The sequence below is a fragment of the Lissotriton vulgaris genome, chromosome 11 (assembly GCF_964263255.1).
Source record: "Lissotriton vulgaris chromosome 11, aLisVul1.2, whole genome shotgun sequence".
In the NCBI taxonomy this organism is placed as follows: Eukaryota; Metazoa; Chordata; class Amphibia; order Caudata; family Salamandridae; genus Lissotriton; species Lissotriton vulgaris.
Window position 1 is genome coordinate 1,062,920,556 of NC_141699.1, and position 14,543 is coordinate 1,062,935,098.

The 14,543-nt window shown below is 43.0% G+C and overlaps 1 protein-coding gene across 2 annotated transcripts in view; it reads right to left on the minus strand.

The window, feature by feature from the left end:
- The window catches only part of LOC147684075 (dehydrogenase/reductase SDR family member 4-like), a 138,236-nt gene that overhangs the window by 84,824 nt on the left and 38,869 nt on the right, over positions 1 to 14,543 (minus strand). For both annotated transcript variants that reach the window (XM_086944429.1, XM_086944428.1), the window contains exon 3: positions 11,414 to 11,591. In XM_086944429.1, the coding sequence (XP_086800555.1) occupies positions 11,414 to 11,591 (178 nt within the window). The remainder of the gene's footprint in view (positions 1 to 11,413; positions 11,592 to 14,543) is intronic.

Consider the following 14,543-nt stretch of genomic DNA (forward strand, 5'->3'; position numbering starts at 1 on the left):
CTCGGTAACAAAATAACATAGCAGTAGGTACGAAAGGGCAAGAAAAAGACCAAGGCCTCTTTCCCTTTTGTAGCATATCCGCCTCTTTTTGTAAAAGAGACCAAACGTAGGCATCAGCCAATCAGAAGAGCCTCACCCCATAGAACCCTCCTGAAGGAACCTCAGAGCCTCAGATTTTTGTAGCCGTTGTGTAACAGTCAGCATATCTGCTGAAGGCTGAGCTTTCCTCGGGGAGGTGGGTGGGCGCATGGGAATCTATGAAAGTTACCAATACTGGTGAACCACAGTTACAGGTAAGTAACTTGTTTTCTAGCCCCAGTATTGGAACTTTCATAGATTCCCAAGCTTGTGTATCAGAGTAGCAAGCAGTTGGCCATAAACACATTTTGTGTCATAAATAAACATTACAATAGCCATTATCACATGAAAACCAAAATGTGCAGAATAAAATGAAGGTGGGATAGAAATGAAAGCTCACCAATTAGTGGAAGAGGTTCCTCAGGACCGCTTGGCCTACAGCCATATCTTCCTGTTGCAAGGAATCCAAGCAGTAATGCTTTGTAAAGGTATGCACGCTGCTCCAAGTCGCAGCTCTGCAAATGTCCTTGATGTGCACTCCCGCAAAGAGTGCTGTTGAAGAAGCCACCGATCTTGTGGAATGTGCTCTAATCCTGCTGGTCAGCGGCTTTCCAGCTGCATTATGGCAATGTAGAATGGCACTCGTAATCCACCTTGCAATCCCGTGTTTTAAAAGAGGCAGGCCCTTCTGAGGACCACCAAAAGCAATAAATATTTAGGAGGATTTACGGAATCCTTTGGTGCGATCCAGGTACAATTTTAAGCACCTTTGTACATCCAGAGAATGTAGTGACCTCTCCGCTGGTGAAGTAGGGTGCGAAAAGAAAGCTTTCAGAATAACAGGTTCATTTAAGTGGAAGTCCAAGGGCACCTTGGGTATGAACTTTGGATTTGTCCGTAAAATCACAGTGTTTCTTTTGAATTGGAGAAAAGGCTCTTGGATCGTGAGCGTCTGCAATTCCCCAACTCGTCTTGCTGATGTGAGGGCAGGAAGGAGAGCCAACTTCCATGAAAGGAATTTCATATCTGAACAATGTATTGGTTCAAAGGGTCCCTTCATGAGCTGTTTAAGGACAAAATTCAATTGCCACGAAGGAGGCGGAGGCCTCACTGGGGGGTACACACAAAATAAACCTTTAAGAAACTGTTTTATTATCCTGAAAGACCAAAGAGAAGGTCCAGGCGCTGAACGTCTGTATCTGGAAATCCCTGCCAAATGAACTTTTATGGATGAATGGGCCAGTCCAGACTTAGCCAGGGACAAAAGATAAGGCAGAACTTGATGAGGTTGTGAAGAGAAGGGGTCAACATCCTTTGTCTTGCACCAAATGCAAAATCTTTTCCATTTGAGATGGTAAGTCTTGTTAGTGGAAGGGGCTCTAGCCTGGGAGAGAACTTCCTTTATTTCATTTGAGATGGGAAGGTTCATAAACTCTCGCTGCTCAGGAACCATGCTGTCTGTTGCAATGATGCTAGATCCGGATGCCAAACTTGTGAGGAGATCTGGAATCGTCCGCAAGGGTAGTGGAGGAACTAGCGACAACAGGTGGAGTTCCGTGAACCAGAACTGTCTCGCCCAAGCAGGAGCTATTAATATCATCCTGCATGGTTCCACCTTGATCTTCCTGATAAGGTTCGGGATCAGTGGAATGGGGGGAAAGGCATAGACAAATGTCCCTCACCAGGCTATCGAATGCACATTCCCCAATGACTCTCGGTTGTGAAGCCTGCTTGCATAAGACCGGCATTTCTTGTTGGTCGGTGTGGCAAATAGATCTATTGCAGGCTTGCCCCACTGTCAGAAGACCTCGTCCAGAACTTGTTGGTTCAGTTCCCACTTGTGACTGACTGAGGATGACCTGCTTAGTCTGTCAGCATTTTCATTTAAAACTCCTGGCAGGTGATCCGCCTGTAGTGAAATCCCATATTGGATCGCCCATTCCCAGATTTCTTGAGCTTCCTGAGACAACGGAAGAGACCTGGTTCCCCCTTCTTTGTTCACGTAATGCATGGCTGTGGTGTTGTCTGTCCGGATGAGAACTTTTGAACCTCTTAGACGAGGGAGAAAAGCCTGAAGAGCCAGTTTGATTGCCCTGAGCTCCCAAGAGATTGATGTGGAGCCGACGAGTCTGAGGAGACCAATGCCCACTGACATGCAGGTCCTGCAGTACTGCTCCCCAACCGTCCAATGACACATCCGTCGTCACAACCTGAGGAGATGGATCGCTTACGAAGAATAGACCTTGGGACAAGTTCTCCTGCTGTGTCCACCACACAGCGGCTTTTTTTTTAATTGCCGAGGTGATGGTCACCTTGTCGTCGAACGACCTGTGAACCTGTCTCCACTGGATGTCCAATTGCTCTTGAAGAGGACGCATCCTCAATCTGCAGTGTGGAATCAGAGGAATGCATGAAGAGATTACCCCCAGAAGGGATTTGTAACGGCGTACTGAAATACACCTTCTTCTTCGTAAGTCTAGCACCATGGTTTGCAGTTTTTCTTGTCTCTCCAAGGTTGGGAATGCCTTCATGAGATTTGAGTCCAAGATGGCTCCCAGGAAGCGTGCTGTCCTTGACGGAACCAGAGATGATTTGTCCCTGCTCAGAGTGAGACCCAAATTCTGGAAGAGGTTTGTGCATGCGTTGACAGCCTCCCTGGACGGAGGATTCAGCAACCAATCGTCCAGGTAAGGGAAGACCTTCAAATGATTCTTCTGTAGAAATGCAGCTACTGGTTCCAGCACCTTTGTGAAAATTCTCCGAGCTGAGCGAAGTCCAAAGGGTAAACCCCTGAATTGAAAGTGGCTCTTGGCTACTGTGAATCATAGAAACCTTCTGTGTGCCGGGTGAATTGGTACGTGAAAGTACGCATCTTCGAGATCGAGCATGGCCATGAAATCCCCTGGATTGACAAGACGTAGAATGTCTTGAAGAGAGACCATCCCGAAGGATAGGCAGATGAGATAGGTGTTGAGCTCCTTGAGATCTAAAATTGGGCGCCATTTCTCTAGCGTCTTCCTTACCAGGAAGAACCTGGAATAGAATCCTTCTCCTCTTTGGGCGGAGGGAACTGGCTCTATCGCTCCTTTCAGGAGCATCTGATGAACCTCGAGCCGCAGAAGACGCAGATGCTTTGATGGAATGGCAGCAGGTGGCTTGGATTGTGGGATTTGCGTGAATTCCAGAGTATGGCCCTTTCGAATGATGTTGAGCACCCATTGGTCTGATGTTATCTTGGACCAATTTCGAAGGTATTGTGAAACCCTGCCTCATACTGATGATTTTGCAGAGGTGGGTACAGTAGGAAGAGCCAGGAGGCCGCTATTGTCTTTTGGACGCATCACGCCCTTGGCGAGCCTGCTTCCCTATGTTGTTAGGCCTTGAGTAATTTGAAGACTGACATTGCCTTTGCTGGTACGGTTGACGGTACTGCTGTGAACCTGAGCAATATGATGAGTACCTCTGCTATTGATACGAGCCTCTGGAACCCCTAAAAGGAGCCTTGCGGTACTGAAGCGTACCCAAGGACTTAGCAGTCTCAGTATCTTTCTTAATTTCTTGGAAGGTGTCATCAATCAGCTTACCAAATAGTGCTTCTCCATCAAAGGGCAAATCCAAGATCTTATTTTGGATTTCGGGCCTGAACCAAGAAGAACTGCAGCTCCAGCCAAGGAACGAAAAGCTGTCGTGGCAATATCCATGGCAGTCTATGACTTCCATTGACGTTGCTTCCCCTTCTTGCAAGATCTTTTTTGCCTCCGTCTTGGACTCTGGGGGAAGTTGATCTAAGTGTGGTGAGATATCACACCAAAGTTGACGATCGTACCGGCCCAATATTGCCAAGGGATGAGCCGCTCTCACCAACAGACTCGCCATTGAAGAAAATCTTTTTCCGGTGTTATCCAGCCTCTTGCCCTCTTTATCCGGAAGAGTCGTCAAAGGAGCCGAGGGGTTGCGAGACTTCCTCTGTGCCGCTTGTGAGATTACCGAGTCCGGTCGCGGTGCCCCGTCAAAGACGCCGGACCATCCTCAGGCGCTTTGTATTTTTTGTCGAGGCGCGGTAGTACAGGGACCACCGTTGCTGGATTTTTCATCACCTTAAGGCCTTCATCTCACAGATGTTGAACAATAGGGATGGATCTTGTTACCTTCCTATAAGGTTCTTTAAAATCATATAAAAAACACTCAGTGGAAGTAGAAGGCATAGATAGTTTGAATCTGCCAGCCGCTCTCTTCATTAGCTTGTGAAACCCTCCCATATCCGCTGGTGGGGAGTCCACCGTATCCGGACACGGAGATGCTGGGTCAGGAATGACATACTCATCCCATTCCATCCCTTGACCAGACCTTTCATCAAAATTTTCATCGTCCTCCGATGAATCATCATGGATGTCCAATGGAACCGAAGGCTCTTGTGGAACCGGAGTCTGTGGCCAAGATGGTACCTGAGATGGCATTTCAGGAGCAGCCATTGGCAGAGCCGCAGGGGCACGCAAGTCCTGCATAGTTGGAACGGTAGCAGCAGCAGGTTGTGAACATCTTGATTTATAGTCATGCAGCATATTGTGAAGGTCCTTCAATAATGATGAAGGAACAGATACCATGTCCTGTTTCGAATACTGTTGTGGCTGGGAAGAACGATGATGGTGATAACCACATTCCTGGCTGTACTCTCCATCAGAATCTGTCTCCTGACATTTGACCTGAAGCTGGGAAGGACTATTCGCACAGCCATATGAGTCCTGTTCATCATCTTCTGACTCATCGTCATCCTCCTCTAAAAGCAGAGCTAGAGGCAAGGGATAACTCTCCTAGGAAATGTCATGTCCGGTGTGATCCTTGTCATAGAGATGGTAATCCTCTTTTCCGAAGACAAAATCGTCGACGATCCCGTCGACAATGGAGTTGTCAATATTGCCGGCGTCGTTGACCGAATAAACGTCATTGGCGAAAGATCACTCGATGACGAGATGGGCGTTGTCGATGCTGTCGACGACGAGACCGTCGACGGTCCTCCCGTCGTCGTCATCAATGTTGTCATCGTCGAAGCCCTCGAAGACGACACCGTCGCCGTCACCACCGTCGACGAACCCTTCGTCGCCACTGCCGTCGTCGACATCCTTGTCGACGTCGTCATCGTTGTAGACATCCCCGTCAACGTCGCTGCCGTCGTCGGCGCCTTCGTCGCCACTGGTATCACTGGAGTCGACGAGTCCTTCTTCGCCGACGATCCCGTCGACTGTACCATTTTAAGAGCAGGCTTCAATTCCTTTGACGAGGCCTTCGTCGACAATGCCTTCATCGTCGAAGACTTGGTACTTCTGTCAGATTTTCCAGAAGACTGGGAAGAGGGCTTTTTGAAGGCTTGATCAGTCTTCATCCCCACAGAAGGCGTAGATGGTCCTACCCTCTCCTTTACACCATGGTGAGGAGATTAGCCTGGACCTTGGCTCTCAGACTCTCTGGGGGTCTTTTTTGAGGCCTTAGAAGAACGCTCCACAGAAGGAGAAGGGCAAACCCTTCCCCTTTTGACTGACCTTCTAGAAGATGACGCAGATGAAGAGTCCTCACTGTCACTGGAGACTGTGTCCTTTCTGGACTTCAACTTCTGGAGCCAGGTCAGAAGCCTACCCTCACGATCCCGGAGGGTCTTGGTGGAAAAGGTGCGGCAGATCTTGCAGTCCGCAGCCTTATGGTCAGGATAGAGGCAGTAGATGCAATCCTGAAAGAGAAATCCTGAAGAAAACTTCTGAAGAGAAGAGTTTGAGCAGAGCTCAAAGGAGACTCCCTAAGCACAATGTGCGGTAGAAAATCTGAGGCTCTGAGGTTCCTTCAGGAGGGTTCTATGGGGTGAGGCTCTTCTGATTGGCTGAGGCCTAGGTTTGGTCTCTTTTACAAAAAGAGGCGGCTATGCTACAAAAGGGAATGAGGCCTAGGACTTTTTCTTTCTCTTTTGTACCTACTGCTATGTTATTTTGTTACCGAGACTCTCATTCCGACGATGGGGAACAATACAAAAGCATGGGAATCTATGAAAGTTCCAATACTGGGGCAAAATGTAAATAATACGTGCCCCACCATGTAAGATGACTCCCAGGGCAAGTTTTTCTTTTGAAAAAAATTGTTTGGTGCCGGTTTGTGTCATGCTGATGTAACCCTGCACCAAACACCAATATGCATTGACCATGACTGCGGATCCTGCCAATGCTTTATAAATGACCATCAGCAGCGAGACTGATGGCAGCCTCTCAGTACTGAAAGTCATAACACCACTACTTCTAGCCTAAAGAAATGTGTAAAGTCTGGGGAGACCACTCAGAAAGGTGAATTCTCTCCACAAGTATAAAATACACTGTTTATTTAGTGTGCGACAGCATATGAGTCAAGTGATATAGCTGTGCAATTCTACTTGTACAGCGGAGAGTGAAGAACTGTCCCATATTTTATTATCTAGTACCAGATTCAAAATAATTGCTTGGCAGGGATGGTAGGACCCGGCCCTACATTGAGAAAAATATAGCTGAGTGCTGGTGTCCCCTCCAAATAGAGAATGGGGTGTGGCTTGAGGGCTGTTCCTGTGCTAAAGGCACCACATCTTTGTATACCACAAGGATGCTCTTATCCATTTAACCATGTTCACAAAAGCTGGCCTCCCAATTGTTTGCATTTGGAGAGTTCTTGCCTGGAATTATGCTTGAAAAGGGTACGAAATATTTTGGGAAAGGATCATCTTAATTCATATTTTGTTTCAGCTTTGGGATAGTTGCAAAACTACATTTGTAATTATTTAGATACAGTTTTCTGTACCACCTCATGATGTTTTTCTTGTTTGAAATTAGGCTCACTTAGTACAGTTTGAACTGGTTAGTAACATTTAAAAAGGAATGCATCCAGAAGTTCCATCACTGAATTGACTTTGAACTTGGTGTCATGTTTTTCCTATCAGTTTCAGAAACAGAACACGCCTTGGTAAAGCAAATAGGCATGGATTTATTGTTTCAATGCTTGTGAACACAGGCATTCAAAAATTATGTTTACGTGTGTTGCATACACAAATGCTGTTTATTATATTCAATGATGTCATATTAACATTGGCCAATGTTGTGAAAAAGTAGCAAGAAAGGATGGCTTTCAATACAGAGTAGCTAAAGGATATAATGATTTGAACCTATCATACATTGTGATGGTAAAGTGTACTGTTCAGAATTAAAACGCGCCTTCATGAATTCCAATTGAACCAGTCCTTGGAGGCAGAATGATATACCAGTAGGTGAGAAAGGTATACTCCTCTGGGTGCAATCTAAGCACCTTTATGTATATTTAAAGAACTGATAACAATATGACATTAGAATACATGCCAGACATGCTCCACACAAAGACATAACACAATGATATAACACAAAACAGTCAAACCAGAATGCAGCACAAAAACCACAATATAGCACGATAATGACACAATGCAATTTTTCACAACAGCACAAACATACAACATCCCCTCCACAACAAAGTACAACACACAAATATGTACAAACATTCTGCTCACACATTACTACCGCCATAAATCTGCTTTTATAAATACTGTGGTAAAATGTGGTTTTTGCAAGCACTACTTTACTTACCACCACGAGCTACATTAGCATTAGTACCAGTCAAAACTGTTTGAGATCCAACCTCAGGAATTACGGCCTCCTCTACAGTAATGAGGACCTCCAAGACAGCTATAAAGAGACTGAGAGTGAATGAGGGAATGGAGTTCATTATTAAAGAGTACAAATTAAATCCTCCATTGAAGCAAATGAGGGCATCCACTACAACAATAAAGAGAGTGACTCTGTGGCTCTCCTACAGCGATGAAAAGCTATTAGGAGGTATCATTCATTCGAACGAGAAAGACCCAAAAAGTCAAGGGCCAGAGTTTGAATTCTTCGCTTGTTGTCAAGCAGGATTTGCACATTATTATATCATGGCTTTTTGATCATTATTTCAACCCTCTATTCGTCCATTTGTGTGATCTACAAGCTCAATATCAAATCTTCTTTACAGTAACTATGGATCTAGTCAACATTGAAAAGTGCAATTCAAGCCAAAATCCTTATCAAAAAGCAAAAAGCACAAAACGGTGCTGCCTGCCAACCTCCTCAAGTTGAAAAGCACTTATCATATTATTCAAGCTTTAAAATCACTTCACTTGTCACCTGTCAAACAAAGTATTAGATTTACCACCCTTTAGAGTCTTGACTTACTTGGCATTTCACTACCTTGCTAACCTTTGTACTTTCTACCCTCCATGTTGAAGCTTTATGTCGGCCTCCCAACCCTCTATCTCAAATTCGTCACCAAAACAAATAGATTGGGGACAAGTCCCAGCAGCAACCATCCTCCTCCATCTGGACCCCTTCTCTGGATCTCTGGCAGGAAAGCAGCTTTTTATCATTCTACTGACATTCAAAGATTCACCTCTTCCATGGAGCATTTTCATCTTGATTAAGAACACTAGCCTACTTTTTCCACCCCTCTTTCTCATTGTAGATGCTTACATTTTTCACTGTGTCACATGAATGTCTTTTACAATAATTTTTTTTTAAATACAGAAAGAAAGAAAAAAAAACTAGCTAAATAAATAAATAAAAATAAACACAAATAAATGACCATAAAAAGTTGTACATCACTACCATAAAGAGAGACTCTCAGAAACCAGTAAAGACTGCAAACAATATCCACCTTGCAACTCGGATTTTCGAACACAGTCTGTAACTTGCTTCTTGGGAGCTTACGCAAATGGGCTGTAAGTCCATAATGAACACTTAAGCTTTGTCTCAAAAGCCCAGCAGACCAGTAAATGGTAGAGATGGTGCATTTGTGTTTAACTTTAATGTTACAGGGTATGGACTCTGCCATTGAGTTCACAGAAGATAGAGTGCACAGTGGGTTGGGGGTCCCTAGATCATTGACTGCAAATTCTGAAAGCACAGGTACAATAGAGGAATATCAAACAGTGCCCTATTTAACCCCTTCCATTCTGCCGTCGGCCATTGGCCGACGGCAGCACTACCTGCCCAGTGCTGCCGTCGGCCAATGGCCGACGTGGCCCGCCCATTTTGCAGTAGTGGGGCACTTCCGCAAAGTCGGCGGCGCATGAAACGGGTTAATCTCAGAAGTGAAGAGACACACAATAGACATGCCTGTGCAGCTCCCATGCAATGTTGAGGTGTTTCTAATGTGGTTATATTTTTTTGCATCATTAACAATTTGCAGAATTTATTTTCACCTTAATTACACTTGCACACATTTGTATAGTACTGGCTTTGAAACAAGTTATCTATGATATGTAGAAGTGTGTTTTCCTGACCCTTGTTAACTAGGCCTCAAAGTAGACTAAAACACCATCTCATTTATCAGAAGTCTTCTTTGTCACTCATGTCTTCTTCTCATTCCCTGTCGTTACTGTAGCAGCAAGTTAAGCAGATTATTATTTGTTTGTATAAACTGATAATGTTATTGTTCATGCATCCTTTCATGAACTTTTCCTGGCTCAGTCAGGAACTACAACTATTTCGTAAAGGTCCTTCTACCAGATCACTGTGCCCTGTACATTTATATAACACATTGGTGTTTATTTACCTTACTTGTTCTAGCATCCCTGGATGACATTAGCATAGACGGGGCAGAATAAGTATTCATGTATTTAGTTGGTGCTTACTTCTTAAGGCAATATAAATAGTAATTTTACTGTGCTCTCATCTGCTGATGAAATAAAAGAGTTGCTCACGCCACAGTGATTCAGTAGTTCTGTTACTTTCATATGTGTTAAATAATGTATAAAACCCCTCGATTTCAGGGGTGAGCCAGAAGACTTTCCTGTTCCACTGGGCATGCTGTTCAACACTCTCCTGATTTTGCTGCCCACTTGGGAGTTAGACTAATTTCTGATTTCACATTTCTCTGTATCTCTGTATTGCCCAATTTCCTCAAAGCCTTTATAGCATTGACACTGCATCACCTTATTTTACAATTTTGTTGTAAAATGCTTTAACTTTTCCATTGGCCTAGATATCAGTTGTTGAGTGGGCTCATGTGCTTAATTGTCTGAATTTCTGTTTTTTGATGCATAGGAAGGTGCTTTAACATGTGGGTCAAAGGTATGATTCTCATGAGAACTTAACCTTGATTTGTAGTAATTTGTTCCAACTATTGAGATGTCACAGGACCACCAAGGATGGGAGCTATATTGTATGAATCTGTGGATAACTGCTGACAAATGTGATTCTAAGCAGTATTCTTCTCTTTAACATGATCGGATGGGAATGCCATACCTTTGCACAGTCACACCAAGAGGATGAATCTTATTGTACTTCATCCCATAAAATGAGCATTAACCAGAGGACATTGGCCTCAATTTCCCCATATCATTAGAAGGCAACACTCTTTTGATCTGACCTATGATTTATTACTTATTCACTTGGGTTGAATTATACTTGGGTGGCTATTTCATACATTGCATATTATTCTGAGCTTCACGCTTTTTTATGAAAGATGACTGACTTAATGATTGCCTTTAATTTTTCAATAAATCTTCATGGTTTCCTTTATATTACATGTCAGTCTTTATTGTGAGGCCTAACATGTTTAACATTTAATTCTGAAATATTTGATATTTGATTTACATGTTGACCAAACTTTATGTGGAGCAACAAAATCCTTAGGGATCAACATTTCGCACGGCTCATCAGTAGCGCTTTGGGTTGAAATTAGGGAAAAAACGTGCTATATCACCTCCCTAACAAAAGTGAGATTTATTAGTTCAGGGATTTCCTTGTAAAGGTTTCCAGTATTTACTTAATTAGTTTGAAGTCTACTATGCAGTCTCCAATTTGTGTAACTTAAGTGTTATTTGAGGCAGTTTAACTAACCTTCATAGTTTATCCATTTTTCTGCCTAGTGGCCTTGTTTCAGGTGGCACCACCAAAAAGCTGCACATTTTCCTTTTCCTCTTTTGATTTTTGTTAATCAGACTTACGTGACACCATGTGCAATTAAAGTATTACCTTACAACAGACATTGCAAGACCCACATAGTTTTGCACTGTTTTCAGACTTGTGTTTGCCTCTAAAGGTATTGGATCCATGCTTTAAAACCTGTTGATTTCATTCTTACATTTAATTAATGCAAAGAAACTAAAAAACTATCTTTCAATAGTATTCTGCATCTCAAACTTTCAGATATCACCTAAGCCAAAAAGCAGACCAGAACTCTGAATTTATTTCTCCTCTCTTACAAGAGGGAACTATTCATGGTCTCTCTTGGGTTTAATAGAGTTTTGGAAGTTTCCACTCACCATTTCCATAAGGTTCTTCCTGTGGTCTTTGTTTGCGACACTGCAGACTGTCCCTGACACAGACAGATTCTCTGACTTGAGCTGTTTGACTGCTTTGTCAACGTTCTTCTGCTCCCGGCTGCTTAGGACCACGTGGGCGCCCTGTTGTGCCAGGCGTCTGGCGATGGCAAACCCAATCCTGCAAGAGTACAAGAGGTAAACAAACTGTTAGTAGTAGAGCAGGAGATTTGTTAGTGGAACTCTTTCTCAGCTAGCTTTTCCTGTAGCCACTCTATAGATGAAGGTATATTCATTTAGTATGGAAAAGTAGCAAAGAACCCTGCTTATGGGTATAAATAATGTCTGTACTAGGGTCATGTGGATGCGTATTTATCATCAATGTACGAATATGAAAGACATTTGCTTTTTGACTTGTGGAAGCGTCAGTGTGGTGCAAACCAATTAAGTTGTCTCCCCTGAAGATAAAGATCTGGTTAGGTGCTTCAATTCCCAGTTTTGCTTCATGTTGTATCTGAGCTTGACTCTTTGGTTACTTTGTGCCTATCTAAAGTGTCTGACAGGAGAGAGAGATATTAACTGTGAAATGACTTCAGAAAGAAATATGCTTGGCTCGAAGAATGTTTAGCTCCTCTCTCCTTAAGCCTAGCTGAATAGCTTGTTGTTCTGTAAGTGCATTAGTTAGCATGATGTTTGTGAAAATCTAGATTCCAAATAGAGGGTGAAGAGAAAATGAGATGTGGCAAAGTTAAGTAACCCTATTGTAAGCGCTGGTTTCAATGAGGAGTCCCAGACTACTGTTTGGCAGCTAAAACTAAAGAAATAGGCTTCTTTCAGAGAAAATGTGAGTTTAGTCCTCAAACAGCACATACACATGACAACTTTAAAGTGATAAGAGTCAAGAAAAGAAACAAAAAAAGTCACAATATTTATGGTGTGGGTCCGATAGAGCGTAGAGTTGCACTTCAGTCAACAATTTTCTCTTTGAATTTTCGGGACAAATACAAGTTGTGTGGTAATGGTGAGGTGGTACATTCTCACCGGAAAGGACCACTTCAATAGGCAGTAGACCAACCATTCCCTTGTAGTTGCAAGATAATGATTCCATATTGGGAAATATTAAGTGTGATGCAAGGTATGACTTTGCATGTTTCTCCATTTAGTGGGCCATTCACTAAACATACCTTCTGAGGAAATGAATTTTCTTGCATATGTGCCTTAATGCATAACCATGTACTATGAAAATGCCAGTGCCCTGTTGTGATTGACTACATTCTTTAAGCTCAATACCGTTGGAGAATTCGGTCACTCAGTTACCAGTGTCCCAAGCAACTATCCTGCACATGCAGTTAGATATTCCAGAGGTTGTGGGGAGGAGCTCGAGTAAAGTTAGCATAGCGATACATAAGAACAGGCCTTTACCAGAGGTTGAATTAAATTCTGTGAGTCAGCCACAGTCTGAATGCTTACACATAATGACATGGAATGTGGCGGGGGCTAGGAATAAATTGCAGGATGTAAACTGGTACAAAACTTTTGAGCATTGCGATGTGGTTTTAATACAGGAGACATGGCTTACGGAAGCTCTCTTTGTAAATGGTTTCAAGACTATTGCAACGAATGCTATCCCATCAAAGGAAGGTAGGGCTAGCGGTGGTTTAGCAGCACTTATTTCATTGTCTTCTTGGATGATTCCAAAAAAAATACTACACCAATTCGTCGAATTTTCTTTTTTTTAAACATTTTTTTTTTATTTAAAAAGCTTGAAAGTACAAAAAAGAATCCAGGTCATGGCAATATAATACAGCTTTTACATCACATATCATTTATAGATTATAGACCATAATATCAAACAATGTCTTAACGCACAACTAAGAATACTAAAAAAAAAATGCTAATTATTCAGCCAGTGCTTAAATGGTGCCCATATTTTCCAACCCCTCTCTCGTCTCCTCCTACCACTTCTCAGAAATAAGGCTGATTCCAAATTATAAATAGCTAGGATCCTTGCTCTTCAATTCGGGAAGGTGGGAGGGACCGTAATAATCCACTCAGAGGTTATACATAACCACAGCAGTGCCATTGCAATAGAAAGAAAGGCAGATTCCCAAACTGGCCTAACACTTTGCGTTTCAGACCCCATTATTACCAGCTCCGCTGTGAGTACAACCAAGATTTTTAAAGAATTACTGATGAAAAAGTTTACATCTTGAATAAATTCATCCAAATTGGTACATGAGAAAACATATGTACATCATTAGCTGCCGTCAAGGCACACCTCGGACAACACTGGACAATACCACCTCCCCATTTAGATACTTTATTGGGGGTATAATACAGGTCGAATAATGCCATATAGCTTTAAGAGTGAAGGCTTCCTGATATTAAGGCTGAATTTGAGAGTTCCAAAGCCTGAACAATATCTGTACCAGCTGTTCCTAGTTTAGGATCAATTTTCGAACTCTGGGAGGAGAGACCCGTCAAAAGATTTTGATAAAGGGCCCCAAATACGCGCTTTCCTCAAGATCAAATCCATAAGTGCATTTTTCGTAAGTGCAGTCGGAGAAGTTTGAAGAAGGTTAGATATGTAACTACGCAGTTGTAAGTATTTAAAAAATGTGTGCGTACCCAAACCAAACTTGTCTTTCAGAAAGGCAAAAGAAGCCATATTACCCTCATTCGCTAAATCCCCCAAAGTGAATATGCCATGGGATCTCCACCTAATTGTAACTGAGTCCTGAAAAATAGAGGGCAACAGCCTAGCAGCAGCCAGAGGTGTAGAAAGATTAATATTGGGTATCAGCCACTTCCGTCGCCCTTCCTCCAGATTAAATACATTGCTTTAACCACCTTGAACTTAGTCTTTTTGTAGTAGCTGGGCTCTAGGACTGAAGAGAGAATCCCCTTAGCCTCCTCCCCTAGCCCAATCTCAAATATAGAAGGACTAAGTGACAGTGGGAGTGGAGATCGCAGACCAAAGAGAGGCTGAGCAAGATGTTGTAGGAGCGCAGCCCAGTAATACAACGAAAGACTGGGAACTGCCCACCCACCCCTTTCCAATGGCAAACACATTCATTTAGCAACCCTTCGAGGCTGGCGATAGCTCCACAAAAACCTTTGCAGCATCTTTCTG